General features: G+C 47.3%; 1 protein-coding gene across 12 annotated transcripts in view; it reads right to left on the reverse strand.

Moving 5' to 3' along the window:
* The window catches only part of TP53I11 (tumor protein p53 inducible protein 11), a 44,311-nt gene that overhangs the window by 2,709 nt on the left and 21,449 nt on the right, over positions 1 to 20,153 (reverse strand). For 7 of the 12 annotated variants that reach the window (XM_040410741.1, XM_040410730.1, XM_040410733.1 and 4 more), the window contains 4 exons: positions 7,097 to 7,266; positions 4,619 to 4,677; positions 2,811 to 2,859; positions 63 to 159 (listed from right to left, as the gene is read on the reverse strand). In XM_040410741.1, the coding sequence (XP_040266675.1) occupies positions 63 to 159; positions 2,811 to 2,859; positions 4,619 to 4,677; positions 7,097 to 7,225 (334 nt within the window). In that variant the 5' untranslated portion in view covers positions 7,226 to 7,266. Of the gene's footprint in view, positions 1 to 62; positions 160 to 2,810; positions 2,860 to 4,618; positions 4,678 to 7,096; positions 7,267 to 9,099; positions 9,111 to 17,128; positions 17,218 to 20,153 lie in introns of those variants that run through there. The other 5 variants (XM_040410732.1, XM_040410740.1, XM_040410734.1 and 2 more) reach the window with 3 other exon arrangements.

Genomic DNA, 20,153 nt, shown 5'->3' on the forward strand with positions numbered 1-20,153 from the left:
AGCGACTACAAGGGTCTTTTAATCACCGGCTTGTAATCTCCCCCTCTGCACCCAACACTCACTTAACAGGGCTCCGCCGTAGAGGCGCGTGGAGGTTTTACTGCTCACGGTACCTTTATCGAAGACCGCCTCATACAGCTGATCAGGGAAGGCGAGAGCCTACGGGAGAGAGAGGAAAGTAAGCACAGGGGCGTCCTGAGTTGTGCAATCATAGACTTTGCCAGGTCGGTACCAGTTTTTGACTGGACGAGGTACATTATATCGCTCAGTTACCTTCACTAGCGGCAGCCAGCTCCGTCCTGCAACCGGCACCACATTTTAAACATTTTTTTTGCGTTCCCCTGTGATAAATATATCACGGTGCTTTCCGAGAAAAACTACTTTGGTGTAAACTGCACCTCAGCGTGCTGCTATGGAAGGCGATTATAATCTATCAATCTAAATAGATCATGTTTCACAGTACAGTGGCAGATAGGTGGCGCTGTACAGCCCCGAAGATTGAGTCATCCACCGGTTCCATGAACCAATAACCCTTTAACAGGTCATACACGGTAGATGCTAGTGGCGGAGGAACAGACTGCTGGAGTTTACCGTATCTACTGCTGAACCCCCATTCACTGTAATGGGAATCCGGCGGTAATCTGACCACTTTCCGGCATTTATGCCAACTTTAGGCCAGACAAAAAATGTTGTGTCTTGTGTGTAGTATTTTTTGTCCAGCTGAAAGCTGGCATCTACACCGGACACAGTGACCGGATTACAGTGCTGGAGATCACAACGCAGATGTGAACCCAGCCTAAGGGCCTGATTTCACGGACAGATGGAGCAGACGATTGACGAGAGGGAAGCATTCCCTTCCGTCAATCGCCTGCTTGCTGGAGAAGGAGACCGCTGCCATTACATGCAGCGATCTCCTCCTCAGTATAGGGATAAGTGATCACTAATGTATCGCTCGTCCCTATACTTTCTCATTGTTTGCCGGCAGTAGAGCGCCTATTATACAGTGCGATCTGCCGCCGGCAAACCAGGATTTTTAAACATGTTAAAAGATCCCAATTACCCGATGAACGAGGGGAATTGTCGGCAGTATTACACTGACAGATGATCTCTAACGAGCGTTCATACAAACGCAATTTGCGGTCCCCAATGCACGGAACAGGGGGCGCACACATTCGTGTGAACGATCCCTAAGCCACATTCTTATCAGCAAGATAAGAACTGAGCTATAATGAGTATTTATAAGGTCAGAGATAAGGAGCCATAACGGAGTGAAAATACAGATCTTGCTGCTACATAAACTCAAGGCTGTACAGAGAAAGGGGCTCAACATTTTTAATAAGGACCAATTGAAAAAATGTTTTTTAGCTCAAAATGAATACAATGCAATAATAAAATAAAACTGCCCCCAAAAGGTGTACATCGCCTTTGATAAACAGCTGAAGGCATCTGTGTTGGTCTCACGTTCATATGTGCCTACATTGCTGAGAACAAGTTTGGAGTTTTAATATAAGCAAATGAGCCTCTAGGTGCAACAGGGGCGTTGCCGTTACACCTAGAGGCTCCACTTTCTCTGCAACTGCTGAGCCCTTTCCACTTTGATAGACAGGGCCAGGCAGTGTAAATGTTCACATGCAACAGGTCAGCCAGTTTCACAGTTATAAATCCGCTGACAGATGCCCTTTAAGGAGCCTGGAAAAGCAGGGCGATACCCCCCTGGGTTTGCTAGACCAGATGCGTCCTCACCCAGCTTTCCTATATATGTACAGCTGAATAGAATTCTTAAAGGAACTTACCAGAAGCCAATGACTCATACAAGAACACAGCAGGATAGCAAAACCTGCATTCATACAGGAGCAAAGTAAGTGCCCCCCTTCCCCAGCTCTAAATATTACATTAAAGTTCTCTGTGCTGAGGAGGGGGAGGGGTGATGATACCGCGGGGGCTCTCAGCCCAAAGGAGAACAACAAAGAAATACAAAGTAACAAAAAAGATTCCAAAGAATCCGACATGTAACAATAAGCAGCTGAGGAGCAAAATGTATCAAAGAAGAATTAACCAGCGGGAGAAGCGGCAAAAGATGAGCAGCAGCAGCATAAGAAGATCTGGGCAGAATACGGAGGCTTATCTGGGATCCATGCAGGAACAGACTCATCGCCACCTTTGGGTCCCAGCTACGCCCCCCCCCCCCCAGCTTTTTGGCCCTGCTTCATTAGGGCACAGCTACGTTCAGTGACTCCAGCTTAGCTGCATTGTCTATTGGATTCTGAGCTAGTCTGAAATCTGATTGTTGTGTAATCAGACTACTGCACTGACCTATGCTTTATACTGCAGCACTGCTTCTTCAAAGTGGCTGCTTTGTATTAACAGAAGTTAGCACATGGAGAGCCGATTACTGCTACAGGATGATAATAAACTAAAGGCAATTAAGCCCCCCAGTAAGACAGAGGGACCCCCCAATAAAGAGGGGGTGGGGCACAACCAATATCATATAGGTTACAGCTCCCATAGAAGTTGCTAAAATTTCTAGGCTCCTGGTCCCGAACCTCCTTACTTAAAGGGGTTTTCCAAAATTCAGAAATTGAGGTTTGCTTTTTCTCCCTAGAAACAGCGCCGCTCCTGTGCACATGTTGTGTCTGGTATTGCAGCTACATCCAATTAAACTGACAGCTCCTCATAGAGTGATGCATAAAGCGCTACACATCCAGGAAGATTTCGTTAGGGAAGATCTAAAGTCAGCTCTGTGGGTCGTCACCCAGGGAAGACTGCTGAACAGAATGAGGTGACAGGAGAGACGCAGGATCACAACTCACCATTACTGCGATTCCTGTGAACATCACAGCGGAGAGGAACTGCCATACCCTGAAAGGAAAACAGATTCCAAATCACTTCATGGAAATATATTACTAAGTTATTCTTCCCCCCACTCCTTGAAATGTACAATTAAAGCAGTAGCTTATGCAAAGAGCATTCTAGCCACCAGGTGGCAGTATTGAGTTTGCAAAAGAAAGTAAATTCTGGATTACAAATATTAGTACATTTTTGTCAAACTGAAAGTTACGGCCTTAGGGAACCCAGGATTCTGATAAAGCTGCTCCCAGTATGCTCAGTGCTGGTGACATGCTGGAATTTGTAGTTTGACTTCAGCTGAATTCCCACAGGGCGCCTATTGCTATCTGAGACTGCGCATTATTTCTGGGCTCTGCAAATAACGTCAAGATGAAGATAAATCTATCCTGTAACGCGACATAACCTCACAGTCTGGAGAGGAGCCTCCGCCAGTCCTTACATAATAGATCAGGGGGCTTTCAAAATGACTCGAATTGGGTATAAATAGCACCGATTTCATTTTTTTTTTAATCTAAACCCGCGAGTGACTTGCGCACAATAGACGGTCTTCCTACAGCTCTCCGTGATCTTCATAAACTATTTCGAAATGCTGTTGCATAGATTAATCCTCGCTTGTGTCATTACAGGGGTTGTCAAGCTTAGGAAAAACAAATTAAAAAAAATAATTTAAAGGCGTTGGCCACCTTTTTTTTTGGGGGGGGGGGGGGGGGCCCTCCTGGCTAAACTTGGACAAGGAAAGCATTCTTATCTGCTCCCTGCCGCTGGGTCACGGCTCCTTAGCTGCCTTGCTCGGTCCCTCGCCAATCACTGCGTCATATCATTTGGTCATGTGATGCAAGGGGAGCAGGTCACTGGCTGCACCGACATTTCCAGATTTTGACAGGAGGGGAATTTTTTATTTTTTTTTAAACGAAGTGTTATGGGGTCCTACATTCAAGACCTTTACGCCAGAGTAGAAAATGGCTACAAAGAACATGTCACTCTGGAGGACTCGGCACATGCAGCATTAAGGCACTTTCACACTAGCGTTTTTCTTTTCCGGCACTGAGTTCCGTCCTAGGGACTCTATACCGGAAAAGAACTGATCAGTTTTACCCCCATGCATTCTGAATAGAGAGCAATCCGTTCAGGATGCATCAGTTCAGTCTTTTTGACTGATCAGGCATTTTTAAGACTGATCATGATCCTGATCAGTCTTACTAATGCCATCAGTTGGCCTACGTCTTGCCGGAAGGCAGTTCTGGCGACGGAACTGCTTGCCGGATCTCTCTGCCGCAAGTGTGAAAGTAGCCTTACATGGTCATTCTACTGATTTCAATGGGGACTGTGTAATACTTGATGCGACCAGTGGTGGCACTGCAGGGAAACTGAACACCTACTACCAGGTTCCTCTGCAGGTTCCAGCTGATCGCTGAAGAGCTCAGCAGAGGGACGCGGGGTGATCAGCTCATCATGGAGGGACCCTTTTAACAAAGTGGACAATTCCTTTAAGATTTAAAACAGAATGTGTCACCCGTTTCGAACTGCTCCAGTGGCAACAAGAAAGCAAAATATCAAAGTCCAAATAGACAGTGAACCTGTGCTGGGAATTAGGAGCTCAGATATGCCAACCAAATCTAAATCTGACTCACCATCAAACGTTTGTGTGACAACCGTTGTGGTCACCATTACAGCTACGGCCCAGCTTTTCCAGGACCCTGATTGGCCTCTTTCATTAGTTACATAGAGAACCCCCCCCCTTGCACCTGTCGCTGCCTCAGCAGGTTCTCACCTTAGACCTATAGGATCCCGTACGGCAAATTTTATTTCATTCCCTAGAACTTGGCTGATCTGCGGACAAAAGAGAAGAGAGAGTTAAATTCCCATCCGATGAGGAGGACGACAATGAGGTCAATTGTTCGAGGCACTCGGCACAGAAGGCTCGGCATGATCGCTATCTGAGCGCCCAGACTATCAGCCTCGTCAGCCACTTACCTATCAAGTACCACAATGATGTTAATCACCGCTCTCTGAAAAGCCGCGGCTGCCGAGCGCAGGAAGCGGCCGCTTAATCTTAACGCAAAGGAGTTTTATTTTTCAGAGGCAGCGCGAAATAAATACTTAATGCAGGAAACACAAGCCTGCCAGGGCACTTACAGGAATACCGGGTGGGGGAGGGGAAGCAGCGCCCGCATGCCTTAAGGGGTTAAGAAAGATGCCAGTGATGGGATTAGTTCCGACAGCGTCTGATGCGATCCAGAGAAAGAAGGCAGCGTGGAGACGAGCGAGAGAAAACTTAAATAGGAGAGTGCCACCGGAGCAGAAAATCTGTCCTGCAGCGATGGTCTAGAGAGAGGACCTGGGAGACTGGTGACGAAGAGACATCATGTGGAGCAAGGGGTGAGGGGCAGCACCCAGGATAGCGCCAGCCAGCTATGGCGGTAAACAGCTGAAAAGAGTTAGAAAGAGTCACAGCATAAACGTGGCGTCGACAGCAGCTTAAAGGGGAACACCACGTTCTTGCTCATGGGCCAGGTGTGAACAGATGTACACCAATTCCGAATTCGGATTCTGTTCCAAGTGGAACCAGAGTTCAGGGAAATGTTTTTTTACAGTAGAAATTAATTTATGAAGTTATTGTGCGAAGTCTCATGAGACTTTGCGAAGCAATAACTTCTGCTCTTCGGAGCCAATACATTCTAATACTGTACGGCGCTCCTGCTCCGTACAGTAATGGAACCAGGTTTTATCCAAAGTCTAATCATCTCTAATTATAGCATTTAATAATTCATCCTAACAAGGCACATGATGTTCAATCGTTAGACAGATGGAATAAGATCATTCCCTTAGGCCTCATGCACACGACCGTTGTTGTGTTCCGTGATCCGTTTCCGTTTTTGTTTCCGTGTGTCTTCCTTTATTTTTGGAGGACCACCAGACATGAAGGAAAGTAAAAAAAAATCTAAGTCAATTTTGCCATGCGGACACGGATGACAATCTTGTGTGCCTCCGCGTTTTTTCACGGTCCCTTTGATTTGAATGGGTCCGCAAACCGTTTTCCGTGAAAAAAAAAATAGGACAGGTTATATTTTTTTGACGGACTGGAACCACAGATCACGGACGCGGATGGCAAACGGTGCATTAGCCGAGTTTTCAACGGACCCTTTGAAAGTCAATGGGTCCGCAGAAAATCACGAAAAACGGAACAACGGACACGGAATAAAACAACGGTCGTGTGCATGAGGCCTTATGATCATTGAGTAAGGCCTCATGCACACTACAATATTTTTTCACGGTCCGCAAAACTGGGTTCCGTGATCCGTGTCCGTTTTTTCTTCCGTGTGTCTTCCTTGATTTTTGGAGGATCACCAGACAAGAAAAGTGAAAAAAAAAAAATCTAAGTCAAGTTTGCCTTGAAAATGATAGAAAAAAAACGGACACGGATCACGGACGCGGATGACAATCTTGTGTGCCGCCGTGTTTTTTCACAGACCCATTGACTTGAATGGGTCCGCGAACCGTTGTCCGTCAAAAATATAGGACAGGTCATATTTTTTTGACGGACTGGAAATACGGATCACGGACGAGGATGACAAACGGTGCATTTTCTGAGTTTTCAACGGACCCATTGAAAGTCAATAGGTCCGCAGAAAATCACGGAAAACGGAACAACGGACACGGAACCCACCAACGGTTGTGTGCATGAGGCCTTAATGGGAGTTATCAGAATGAGTCTAGCTTGTAAGGAGCTCAGTTTTTCTAGCCCCCGGACTGTCACATCGGGGCTATTTTATGGGGGCAGGGTCAGTCCCAGTGATGTCACCTCTTTCAAGTTGAACCATCGTCTCAGGTCATTTTTCAGATTTAGTTGCCATTTGTGTGTACATGAGGAACAGCACTATTTCTGATTTGTGTCAGCATTTTTTAAGAAGTTTTTCCCTCTGCAAACTGTTTTTCTCAATTTTCTGAGCTAGTGGGTAGAGACTAGCCAGAATTATGTCTGCCCATAGACTACACATGGAGAAACAGGAGATCCTATATCCTTCTATGTAATCTGTTCCTTCAGTGAGCAGGCAGGCCCTCTTTATTGAAGATGGACCCGAGAGTTAGTGAAGAGAAGAGGGAGCAGGAGAGAAGCATCTTTCTCTGATTAGATATATTACAAGGTTTCTTACAATCACTTGTTATATTCATTTATGATTTTTTTTTTTTTAAATGGCAATTGCTCTTTAAAGGTTAGGTCACCGATTCCCATAAAGGGAGCACTCACCTTAGACCTGTGCACCTCCCCGTCGTCATCCTCCCCTCCCACACCGAGGATCTTGCGCGTCTTCAGTCGGCTCACAAGATCGGTCTGACTATGTTTTTTCATTAGCGGCGGCGGCGATTTGGTCGCCATCGTGATGCCTTCCTCTGTCTCTTTTCAACCAGCAGCAAGTCCTGAGGATGCAGAAGGTCAGAGCATGGTTATTGGGAATATTCATTATGTTCAACATAAAACGGTGTAATTCTAATAATCCAGCATCCGACGCTCAGGACGTCCTGCTAATCCGGCGTGCAGCACAAAATCCTCCTCCTAGGCCAGTGACGTCACTTTCATCGGTCACGTGGCCTACGCCCAGCTCGGTCCCATGCAAGTGAATGAGGTTGAGCTGCAGTACCCAGCACAGCCCCAGTCCAATGGACGGCGCGGCGCTTGGCAAGCTGTCCAGCTGCTCTAGGGGGTCCCCATGTGTCGGACCCCCACCTATCAAATACTGATGAACTATCCCGAGGATAGTATTAAAAACACTTGGAAAATTCCTTTAAAAGGAATCGCTCAGTAAAAAACTGAAATTCCGAGGAATGAACGGCCGGAGCAGATTTTGGAAACAAAAGTGTCTGGCTTCTTGAGCCATCACATGAAATTAGCAGATAAACTACTTCTCAAAGCTGAGGGTTTGCCACAATTGCATCCTGTTTGTGGACCAGTCTGATATAATGTATCAAAGCAGGTACTGAAAAATGTAGCAAACTCAGGACATGAGAGGCCTGTGCTGCTGAGGTGTTTTGCCCTCAGAGGATTGTGTAGACTGGATTCAACTGTTACAAATACTCAGCTGTGAGAAGTATTATGTCAGGTGCCTTGTCACCCACAGGAAGGCGGGGGATGGGGGGGTTGCGGGGATTGCACATGGCTTTACATGGACAGCGTCTAAGTGGCTTCCGAATTCAACATGGACTCACTCCGTCACCTTCCACAAAAACAGAAAGCGAATTGTGCAAAGAGACCGTCGGAGGATTCCTGCATCTGATGCCAGAGCGCCTGCCTGCACCAGTGACTGCTAGGCAAATACTGGGAGCACTGGGATTCCCAGCCTCAGCCACCACAGGGAAGAGTTGTGGATATCCATCAGTGTATACGGGATTACTGTACCAGTAGTCAGACCTCCAATATAGCAGTGAGGCAGGAAGCACAGGGGGCCTCGGAGGTGCTTTGTATAGATGCCCCTTCCTATGCGAGTAATGCATGCCATATACCTGTATCATTCACCAGGAGTCTAGGGCAGCTGGGTGGCTCCAACATATTGGCTTACACAGATTTTCAAGATTTCAAAATGTCAAATTTGCCTAATTACGCTGCAATGCAAGTGATAAAGCTACACATACTTGGCATTCAGGAAAGTTGGGTGACGACCTCTGTGGAACCTGTAATGGCAGCCACACTGGTAGTGACCCAGATTTGCCTTAGTCCTGAATAGCAAATATGCCTAAACCAGAACTGAAGGCGATCCTCTGCAGGGGAGAGGAGTTTCCATTCAGGAGTCTGGGAAAGCTGTGTGATATCCCTTGTTGAAGGGTGGCCATACTGGTCGTCACCCAGCTCTGCCAGATTCCATAACGTCAGATCTGCCCAACCGTACAGAAGCGTAGATTGCATCGCTATATTACTAGGCAACATTCTGGGTTCTGGGAAAGCTGGGTGGCAACCCCGGCTGAACCTGTGATGGCAGTCACATTGCTTTCACTTATATCGGACGTTTGAATGGCAAATCTCCAGCCACAGGCAGTGACATGCACAGCTACAATTCATCACTGTGTAAAGAGGCAGAACTCGCCATTCAGGATTCTGGGAAAGCTGGGTGATAACCCCTGTTGAAGCTGTAAGGACTCATATTGGTCATGTCCCAGACTCCAGATCTCCCTAATGGTACAGAAGCATAGGATGCATCACTATATAGGTAGGCAGGGTTACCAATCAGGAGTCTGGGAAAGCTGGGTGATGATTGCTACTGGAGCCGTCTTGGTTGCTACCCATCTCCCTAACACTCCAGAATGCCACATGTGTCTAGTGATGGAGGACTGAGTAACTAGGCAGATTCGCCATTCAGAAGTCTGGGAAAGCTGGGTGACCAGGGCAGCGGGCCCAGTACTCCTCAATCACTCGCAAAGTGACCTACAATTAGTAACACAGATAGCGGAACATTTGGCCGCCAGACCCTGGAGCCCGTCACTGCCGATGAGAACCTGGTAAACAGAGGGGCGGACGGGAATCTAAAAATATTAACACCACCGAGAAGCGCAAATGACTGCCCACTGGCGACGCGTGCCAAGAACACTGGGCACAATGCATTCCTACAGGCGACACTTCTTTTCAAGTCGAATTCAAGCCATTTTTCTGAATGTAAAGTTAAGTCATGTCTCATACTCTAGTCACACCAAGAGCTGCCTTCAAAACTCCGCCGGGCTGCTCCTACTTGAGTGCAGTGCGTTTTTTTTTTAGAGATCAAATGATGGCTAGGTGAAGACAAGTCAAGGTGAATTTTTTTATGCAGCTCTGGATGTGACTACAGTAGAAATTCCAGATTTTATAGGAACTGGAAGCAACTGAACACAAAATGTTATTGTCAGCGTTCGGTCAGTGATGTCCATCGGTGACTGTGAGCCACAACCAGGCGCAGCTCTAAACACAGAACAGGTGCAGATCTTTCCCTTATACCTTACGTCTGTGGAGGCTCCAGTCACCGACGTGTGAATGAGGCATTAGGGTCTGTTCACACACACAGCGGATTAAACACAAACGCTGGGCCAGATTCTGATAAACACTGGGCTTCCTTGTTCAAGAATAGAATGCAATTTCAGTATAGACTGACTAATAGAAAACAATATATAAAAATAAGAGGGGACTGGGGAGAGTATAACACTTTGCTGAAAAATACAATGATCTATGCCAACCGGGGTCAGTGGAAGGCTGGTAAGACCACCCCTATAGGCAATGTCACCCAGTGTAATTAAACAGGTGGTTATATACGTGCCCCCGTGACGCTGGTCCGGCTTCATCTCTACACGACTCCTAACCACACGCATTAATGGGCACGTGCGCTGCGTGTGTAAGACGACTGTGCTGAATGCCTTAATTAGTCCCCCCCCCCCCCCCCCCCCCCCCCCCCCCCCCCCGCCATGCTCAGTCTTTGGCCCCCCGGAATAAACCGCATAATTAGGCGGCATGCCACGGCTCGCTCGCCTCCACATAGCTAGGGCGGGCCAGCAGTTGGCATGGTCCTGCACAAAAGCACGCTGGCAGCGGACCCTGGTAGGAAGGATGGCAGTTACTTTGCATCAATGCCCGTTTAATAAGAGCCAGCAAAGGCTTAGTAACGCTGAGTGCCCACAGGGTAAGGGGCGCTGAGCAGTGCAAGTCTCTCCTGATCTTTATTCCAGGCAGTTTACTAATACACTGTACCAAACTGCACCTGTGTGAGGTTTGTACTCATTTAAAGGGGCATTTCCCAATCGCAGACATTGAAGGCATATCACTAGAATATGCCAATGTCAGAGGTGGAACCTGCACCTATTTTCAGATCCGGCCCCTGAAGTGAAGGGAGAGCATCTGGTCACTAGTTTCATCTTTTCTAGCAGTCCCATAGCGATGAAAGATGCGCACCGCACAAGCACGGAAACGCGCCATGGGGACTTCCGAAAATAGCCAAGCGCAACCCCGCAGCAGTGAATGCATGTATCCGCGGTGAGCTCTGCTTCACTTGAGGGCCCCCCGTTCTGGCGATAGGTGCTGGTCCCACCTCTGGGATACACATGGATGGCATATCCTACGATGTCTGAGATGGGAATAACCCTTTAAAGCAGGCATCTCAAACTCCGGCCCTCCAGCTGTTGCAAAACTACAACTCCCAGCATGCCCGGACAGCCTACAGGTATCAGCCTACAGCAGGGCATTGTGGGAGTTGTAGTTTTACAACAGCTGGAGGGCCGCAGTTTGAGATGCCTGCTTTAAAGGGTTTGTCCATGAAGACCTATCCCCTACTAGGGAATATGAACATCAGAGAGGGGGGGCAGACTAAATCTATATCAGAATGGCCAGGCAGACGAGGGGCAGGACCCGGGGCTGATCAGCTAATAAGCCCCGCACCCCCATTTTGAAACTAGCAGCAGACTTGTGATCTAAAGCCCTGGACTCCGGTCCGATACATTTTCTTGGCATCGACAGATTGTAGCAAACCCTCAAGACAGAGAGAAGGATTCCAGCCAGTGATATGTTTAGGGTTTCCTAGACTGGATCCAAATGTAGCAAACTCTCAGCTGTCAGAAGTATTAGGTCTCAGCACGTTTCCACTTTACTATAAAATGATCCCATAGAAGCTCTGTAACTCCAATCCTAGGAAAGCTGGGTGGCCAATCAAGCTAGCACCAATAAAAAGGCAGGTACATTGTGTATCCAGCAGCAATACAGAAAGGGGGGGCAGAGCTTTATAACTACTCGATACACCGAGTGTTCAGGAGTCTGGGAAAGCTGGGTGACAAAATCTTGCTGCCATTACAAACCACACAGAGATGAGAAGAACCCGTAAAATTAGCGGCTTCCTATTTCGGAGTTCTATTAGCCCCATATAACAAATGGGGTCGTACAATGCCATTGCCAGCTGCTGCAGAACCTCTTTCTGACAAGGCAAGAATCATGTCCATCTCTGACCCCTCTGCTTAAATCAACGATGAGTAAAACCCTTTGTTACCGATTAGAAAGAGGTTCTGCAGCAGCTTGCATAGGCATCATTCAGCGCCTAGGTTCTACTGCAGAAAGTCCTTCTGAAAAGAACCTGGGAGGTTTCCTTTTTCTTCTCACTGAGGTTCTGCAGCAGCTGGGGCCACGAGATGTTTAATAAATGCCTCAGCTGTGGAAGGACCTCTTAAAGAGGAAAAGGATTAAGAAGGATCAAAGATGTTCTGCAGCATCTAGGATTTTCACCCTACCTCAGCTGCTCCAGAACCTCTTTCTGACAAGGAGGGTCAAGCATCATGCTCATCTCTGATCTCTTTGGTCAATCAACTGTGAATAAAAAAAACCCTCTTCATTCCTTATTAGAAAGAGGTTCTGCAGCAGCTGGGAAAGGGATCATTCAGCTCCTGGGTTCTACTACAGAACCTCTTTCTGAAAAGTACCTGTAAGCTTCATGTCCACAACGGAGATTCCCTCTCTTTTCACAGAGGTTCTGCAGCAGCTGAGGCAATGAGTTGTATACAGCTGCTGCAGAACCTCTTAAAGGGGAAATTGGTTCAGAGTTATCAAGGCTAGGCTTTGGACCTCAGCTCCTGCAGAACCACTTCATGACATTCAGGTCAATAAGTGTGCACTCTATAGTATACTGTCCCAGCTGCTGCAGAACCTCTTTTTGAGATTCATTTCAATGATAACTGATGTTAGATCTTCTATATGAGAAAACATTGGGGTGCTACATGTCAATCAATCCCTAACGGGTAAGAAGTTTCCCTTTCACAAAAAGAGGTTCTGCAGCAGCAGCAGCAGCTGTATGTTCAAAGAGACCATGCATGAAGTCAATAGGGACTTGTGACCCGCTTTACGGCTGCCGCGCTCCTCGGGGATTTCTCATAACTTAGGAGTGCATTATAATATGTCAATATTAATTCCAGAACTGAATGGGTTAACCAATTTAAAAATTAACAAAACTTCAGTTACAGCTCGCGCAGGAGACGGACAGGAACTGCCGGCAGCTTAATACCGCCGCGACTAAAAAAAGCCACCACTTAATTAGGTCTTTAATTGCTTTTTTCTGTAAACCCTCCCTCTCAGCGGGAGATCCGCCCCGCTAACTGCAGCACACTCTTCTATCTGCTCACCTTATAAGCGGGTTTACATGGCCTGCTCCATCGCGCTATTGTCTGGAAGGAAATGTTCCTTCCTGATAACTGCCCGCTCGTCAGTGGAGGTGAAGGCTACTGCCATCACTCGTCCCCATACTGATTCATGGGGGGGGGGGGGGTCATTTATTAAATCTCCTCTGGCGTAAAAATAGTTGACCATTTTAGTGCCTGTGCAATATTATTTTGTTGCATGCGTGTGTTTTTTTTGTTTGTTTTTTACACACGAAGGGGGTGTTTGTTGGGGAAAATTTGCTACTTTTTCACCTACAAACAGATGGAAAACTAGATGAAACACCACAAGCCTTGTACGTTTTCTCAAGCCAGCACCTGGATCTGAATATTTTTTGAAACTGCATTTAATAAAAAATGTAGCAGAGCCACGATACTAATTCTATAAAACCTCTATGCCATGTGCCTTCCGTTCAATTCTTTACTTTTCGGTCCACCTTGCTGAGGTGCACCCAACATGCTCAGTTCCATCCTTCAACTGCCACTGGCTGGGATTTACTATTAGAAGCTGTGACGGCTATAAGGAGAGCGCTGCACCTGAAAGGATATGCAACCCTGAGCTGTAATAGGGAGAGAGCTGCAACAGAAAGGACACGCCCTCTTAGCTGTGATAGCGAGAGTTTCAGCAGAAAAGACACACCTGAGCGGTGATAGGGAGAGAACTGAAGCAGAAAGGACCCCCCCCCCCCTGGTGCTGTGATAGAGAGCTGCAGAAAGGACATGCTCCATGAGCTGTGATAAGGAGATAGCTGCAGCAAAAAGGACACATGCCCTGAACTGCTAGCCTGAAATAACTAGAAGAGCAACTGGGGCAATGAATGAGGAGATCTCTGGGCCCATGGGATGTACAGGGCTGGTTCTATTTTTGGTTGGCATGTACTAATTAATCATACAAAGACATACTGATCGGGACCTTAGATTGTGACCCCCATTGGGGACAGTTGTAAAGGGCTGCGGAATATAGTAGTGCTACATAATTGCATAAAATAAATAAATAAAACATTCCAATACACATTAATCATGGATACCCCTTTATTATAGTGTAGGGACAGGAATGTTAATTTTTTTTGTAATATTCTTCTTTGTACTAGAAAACTGGGTGAAAGGAGAGTTTTGTTCTAATGCATTCTGAATGAAAAGCAATCTGTTCAGTATGCATCAGGATGTCTTCCGTTCCGTCCCTTGTATGGTATTTGACCGGACAAAATTCCGGAACAATACCGCACTTGCCGGCATTAATTTCCATAGAGATGTATTAATGCCGCGCAGGGGTATAGGAGGAGCGGGTTTCTCTTTTGATCTTTGAATACCGGATCTGTTATTCCGGATGAGACAGATCCGGTATTTCGCCGGATCCGGAAAAAACAGGTATCAGTTTGTATACGGATTGCCGGATCCTAAAAACGCTAGTGTGAAAGTACCTTAAAGGTCTAACTAAGCTAAGGAGAGTCTGCCTTCAGGGTAAAGCATTCCACTGATCGTTGGAGACACTTTTAACAAGTCAGATTGGCAGCGATGTACATAGTCAGGGACCGGGGCAGGGATAGGACACATGTACGTAGTCAGGGACCGGGGCAGGGATAGGACACATGTACGTAGTCAGGGACCGGGGCAGGGATAGGACACATGTACGTAGTCAGGGACCGGGGCAGGGATAGGACACATGTACGTAGTCAGGGACCGGGGCAGGGATAGGACACATGTACGTAGTCAGGGACCGGGGCAGGGATAGGACACATGTACGTAGTCAGGGACCGGGGCAGGGATAGGACACATGTACGTAGTCAGGGACCGGGGCAGGGATAGGACACATGTACGTAGTCAGGGACCGGGGCAGGGATAGGACACATGTACGTAGTCAGGGACCGGGGCAGGGATAGGACACATGTACGTAGTCAGGGACCGGGGCAGGGATAGGACACATGTACGTAGTCAGGGACCGGGGCAGGGATAGGACACATGTACGTAGTCAGGGACCGGGGCAGGGATAGGACACATGTACGTAGTCAGGGACCGGGGCAGGGATAGGACACATGTACGTAGTCAGGGACCGGGGCAGGGATAGGACACATGTACGTAGTCAGGGACCGGGGCAGGGATAGGACACATGTACGTAGTCAGGGACCGGGGCAGGGATAGGACACATGTACGTAGTCAGGGACCGGGGCAGGGATAGGACACATGTACGTAGTCAGGGACCGGGGCAGGGATAGGACACATGTACGTAGTCAGGGACCGGGGCAGGGATAGGACACATGTACGTAGTCAGGGACCGGGGCAGTGATAGGACACATGTACGTAGTCAGGGACCGGGGCAGGGATAGGACACATGTACGTAGTCAGGGACCGGGGCAGGGATAGGACACATGTACGTAGTCAGGGACCGGGGCAGGGATAGGACACATGTACGTAGTCAGGGACCGGGGCAGTGATAGGACACATGTACGTAGTCAGGGACCGGGGCAGTGATAGGACACATGTACGTAGTCAGGGACAAAGGCAGTGACAAGAAGCAGCCGGAAGCCTCTACATTACACACAGGAGTCTTCAGCGCTCAGTAGAATGCTTTAGACTGCAGATCTCCTTCGCATCGCTCAGACCTTTGCTAAAAAATGGCTGCTGTCTGAACAAGCGCCTGTGCGGCAGCTCTTCTACAACGGTAACAAATCCAGAGCGACTGATAACCGCCATCATTGTGCGGTTACCCAGCTTTCCCAAGACTGTGAATGGCATTTAAAACTGCACCCAAACGTCTGCCTTTCTAATACGTTCCCCTAGGTGTCAGCGCAAATTTGTGACACAGTTTTAGTAGGATATTCCTGAAGCAGGAGGCTCAGGATGAGCAGAGTCAGCGACTATTGAGAACACCTGGAAAAGCGAATGTTAAAATTCATACAGTACGATAAAAACAGAAGAAATCCTGCGAATGTAATGAGATTGTGCAGTGAAGATTTCAGGACTGACAGGCGAAGTGACAGAACGTGATCAGATTCTGTCATCTCAAAACCTCCAGAAGTGAGCGATGCCGCTGTCATCATGTAACGGAGAAGACGTGAGACGATGGAAAGATGCAGTCTCTTTTTTCTCTGCTCTCTATCACATCAGGTGAGGCACAGCGGTGACATGACGCGACCCCACAACGCTCCGCACTCTCGGGACTTGGAGGAGATGCCAGAAAACACGCAACTGCCATCTGTTTGACAGGAGGCAGAGGCCCAAAACGCGAGAGCACAAAGAAAAAAAAAAAGTAATGTACAACTTAAAAGCGAAGGCCACCCCAGGCCCCACTGTACAATGTGTACATACATCATGTATATGCAGCTCGTGCTCACTACATGCGATTATCAGAAGTATCTGCTGTAGAAGGGACTGCATCTCCACGCAGCACAGACTTGATTCAGTCACATACACCAAGGAAACACAAAGCATCTTCAGGATACGTTAACTACGTTAAGAATATCGGCTCCGTCCTACTGCAAAATGTATGGCCTCCACGGAGGTCTTTCTGAATATTCAGCAAATATCGCAAGACTTACTTCATCTCGCCTCTGTCACGTGTTACAGTAATTTATGTGAATAAATGCAGTATCAAAATACAAAGCCGAAAGGGCCTTATTTCTAATTATGGACAATTCCTTTCACTACCTGACGAGAAACAGGGAAAAACTACTTGTAATAAGGAAACATTATAATCAATAAATAGATACAAAATAAATAAATACAGAAGAATTTAATGGAAGAGAACCCCAATTAGTGGCAGGGCTGCATGCACGGAGCCTGTACATGGCGTCTCTTCAGCTACAGGGTCAAAGATACTCAGGGGCATGGCTGTAAGGAGTGCAGAGATAACAGAGATCTTCTTGCCCCTGGAGGGGGTAAAGGCTCCTCTGCCATATAAGATAATAAAAAAAAAAGCAAAAATTAAAATAACTCAAGAAAAGCATCAGCATAAAAAGACAAGAGAGAGACAGATTGCGCTGCTGCGACGTGCTGGCCGCTTCTTGAGGACGGCCCACCATTCACACCCTGTAATTAGCATCTGTCGGATTCTTTATATTTGCAGCTACATTAACATAATCCCAGCTCTGCAGAAAATAAAAAAAATTAAATAAAAAAAATCTTCCCCGTCATCTCGTACTTAATATTTGTGCAGCTGGGAAGCGTCTCCGGCAAATCCCCAGCATTGTCGCCCTCTCGTATAGCGCAGAAACAAGGGACTCGCTAAATCTGCAGGAAAATAGAAGCGGCGTTATTATTACCGGGAAAAAGAGTTTCAAGCAGCTTTATGTGCACAAATAATGATGAGGCTTGCCTCCCAAAATATGGGGGGGGGGGGGTTAGGGGTGCATATATTAATCTCTGAATGACACTACCAAAATGGCAGCTGTCTAGATGAAAATGTAAAAAGTTGCAGCCTTTTAATAAAATGGGGCAGCTGGAATTGACTTGTGACGCTTGTGCATTTGACAATCCAGAATGTATGATAATCTGCACTAGCAGAAGTCTTGCTAGCAATGGCCCTTTCCTATGGATGTCCAATAAGTCCTCAGTAAACAGTTCCAAGTATTTGCTAAGGAGCATTTAAACTAGGAAAGGGGGGCAAAAGAGTGCTAATCCAGCAGTCCGACTGTCCCCCGGAACAATGCCAGAAGAGGCCAGTAGCACAAAGGTTAAGAAATGACAAGCTCAGATTCTTGTCTACAAATGCTCGCAGTTTAGGGAATAAGATCAATGAACTTGAGGCTATAATGGCATCTGAGATTATAGATTTAGTGGCTGTTACTGAGACGTGGTTCAATGGGAGTAATGACTGGGATATAACAATACCAGGGTTCTCTCTATACAGGAAAGACAGAGAAGGCAAGAAAGGGGGGAGGGGTGGCCCTGTATGTGAAAGTAAGCATAAAATCTAATTTGATACAAGTTAGCAAGAACAATTTAGAGTCAGTTTGGGTTACCTTGCAGCTTGATAATCATAAGGTAACTAGTGTAGGTGTGATATATAGACCACCTAGCCAAGTCAAAGAATTAGATGATCTACTAGTTGAGGAAATAGCAAAAATGACACTGAAGGGGGAAGTTATCATTATGGGAGACTTCAATCTTTCTGATGTAAACTGGAAAACCAAAATAGCAAGTTCTACCAGGAGTACAGATATTCTAAATTCCCTACTGGGATTATCTCTACAGCAAGTAGTGGAGGAGCCAACCCGGAAGGAGGCCATTTTAGATTTAGTATTCACAAATGGGAATTTGGTATCTGATATTACTGTAGGGGAAAGCTTGGGATCTAGTGATCACCAGTCAGTGGGGTTTACTATAAGTACAGTGTCTGAGTCACACCCCACAAAAACAAAAGTTTTAGATTTTAGAAAAACTGACTTTTCTAAAATTAGATTAGTGGTATACAAGTCCCTATCAGACTGGAACAGTTTCATTGGAGTCCAGGAGAAATGGGACTACTTAAAAGTGGCACTATTGAAGGCAACAGAAAATTGCATTAGGCTTGTCAGTAAAAGCAAAAAAAAAGGAAGAGACCACTGTGGTACTCAGCAGAAGTGGCCAAAATCATTAAAAACAAAAAGATAGCATTTACCGTGTCTTTCGCCCTATAAGATGCACTGGCCCATAAGACGCACCTAGGTTTTTGAGGAGGAAACTAAGAAAAAACATTTTTAACCAAAAGGTGTGCTTTTGGTGGGTTTTGAACTAATGGTGGTCTGTGGATGGCACTGTTATGGGGAAGGGGGGGGGGGGTGGGTCTGTGGATGGCACTGTTATGGGGGGGGGGGGTGGATCTGTGGATGGCACTGTTATGGGGGGGGGGGATCTGTGGATGGCACTGTTATGGGGGGGGTGGATCTGTGGATGGCACTGTTATGGGGGGGGGTGGATCTGTGGATGGCACTGTTATGGGGGGGGGGTGGATCTGTGGATGGCACTGCTATGGGGGGGGGGGGGTGGATCTGTGGATGGCACTGCTATGGGGGGGGGGGGGTGGATCTGTGGATGGCACTGCTATGGGGGGGTGGATCTGTGGATGGCACTGCTATGGGGGGGTGGATCTGTGGATGGCACTGCTATGGGGGGGTGGATCTGTGGATGGCACTGCTATGGGGGGGTGGATCTGTGGATGGCACTGCTATGGGGGGTGGGTCTGTGGATGGCACTGCTATGGGGGGTGGGTCTGTGGATGGCACTGCTATGGGGGGTGGGTCTGTGGATGGCACTGCTATGGGGGGTGTGTCTGGATGGCACTGCTATGGGGGGTGGATCTGTGGATGGCACTGCTATGGGGGGTGGATCTGTGGATGGCACTGCTATATATGTGTCACCCGGAGATCCCCCACCCCATAACAGTGCCATCCACATATCCCCCACCCCATAATAGTGGCATCCACAGATGCCCTAATATACCATAGCTAAACCTGTGGGAGGGGGGAGGGAGGAGGGGCCGGTGTCATGCAATTGCAGCGGGTCTGGTGCGCTCACTGTACTCTGGCCTCACCGCTCACTCACTTCCTTAATGCCTAAACATTTTATAATAGCTTTAATTGATGTTTCGATCCCCAGCCCCATCTGTACTACCGTACTTACTAAATGTCCTGTACCAGGCAGAGCAGGGCGGGCGGGCCTCGCTGATGTCACGTGACGTGCCCGCGCCACCTACTTTATGAATGAGTGACGTCAGTGAGTTCCGGCCGGCCGCCCTGCCCTGCCTGCTACAGGACATTTAGTAAGTACGGTTGTACAGATGGGGCTGGGGATCGGATCGGAACGTCAATTAAAGCTATTATTATAAAATGTTTAAGCAATAAAGCAGTGAGTGAGCAGCGGGGCTGGAGTACAGTGACCGCACCGTCCCGCCGCATTTGCATGACATCGGCCCCTCCTCCCTCCAGCTGATACATCGCAATCCCCCACCCCATAAAAATGGCAGGATTCGCCCCACTTTGGGGGGGGGGGGAAAGTGCATCTTATGGGATGAAAAATACGGTAGTAATTATAAAAAATAAAAAAAACGAGGATGACAGGCAAATTTATAAGATTAGGCAGAGAGAGGCCAAACAAGTTATAAGAGCTTCTAAAGCACAGGCAGAAGAGAAATTAGCTCAGTCAGTGAAAAAAGGCGATAAGACATTCTTCAGATACATAAATGAAAA

The sequence above is a fragment of the Bufo bufo genome, chromosome 10 (assembly GCF_905171765.1).
Source record: "Bufo bufo chromosome 10, aBufBuf1.1, whole genome shotgun sequence".
NCBI lineage: Eukaryota > Metazoa > Chordata > Amphibia > Anura > Bufonidae > Bufo > Bufo bufo.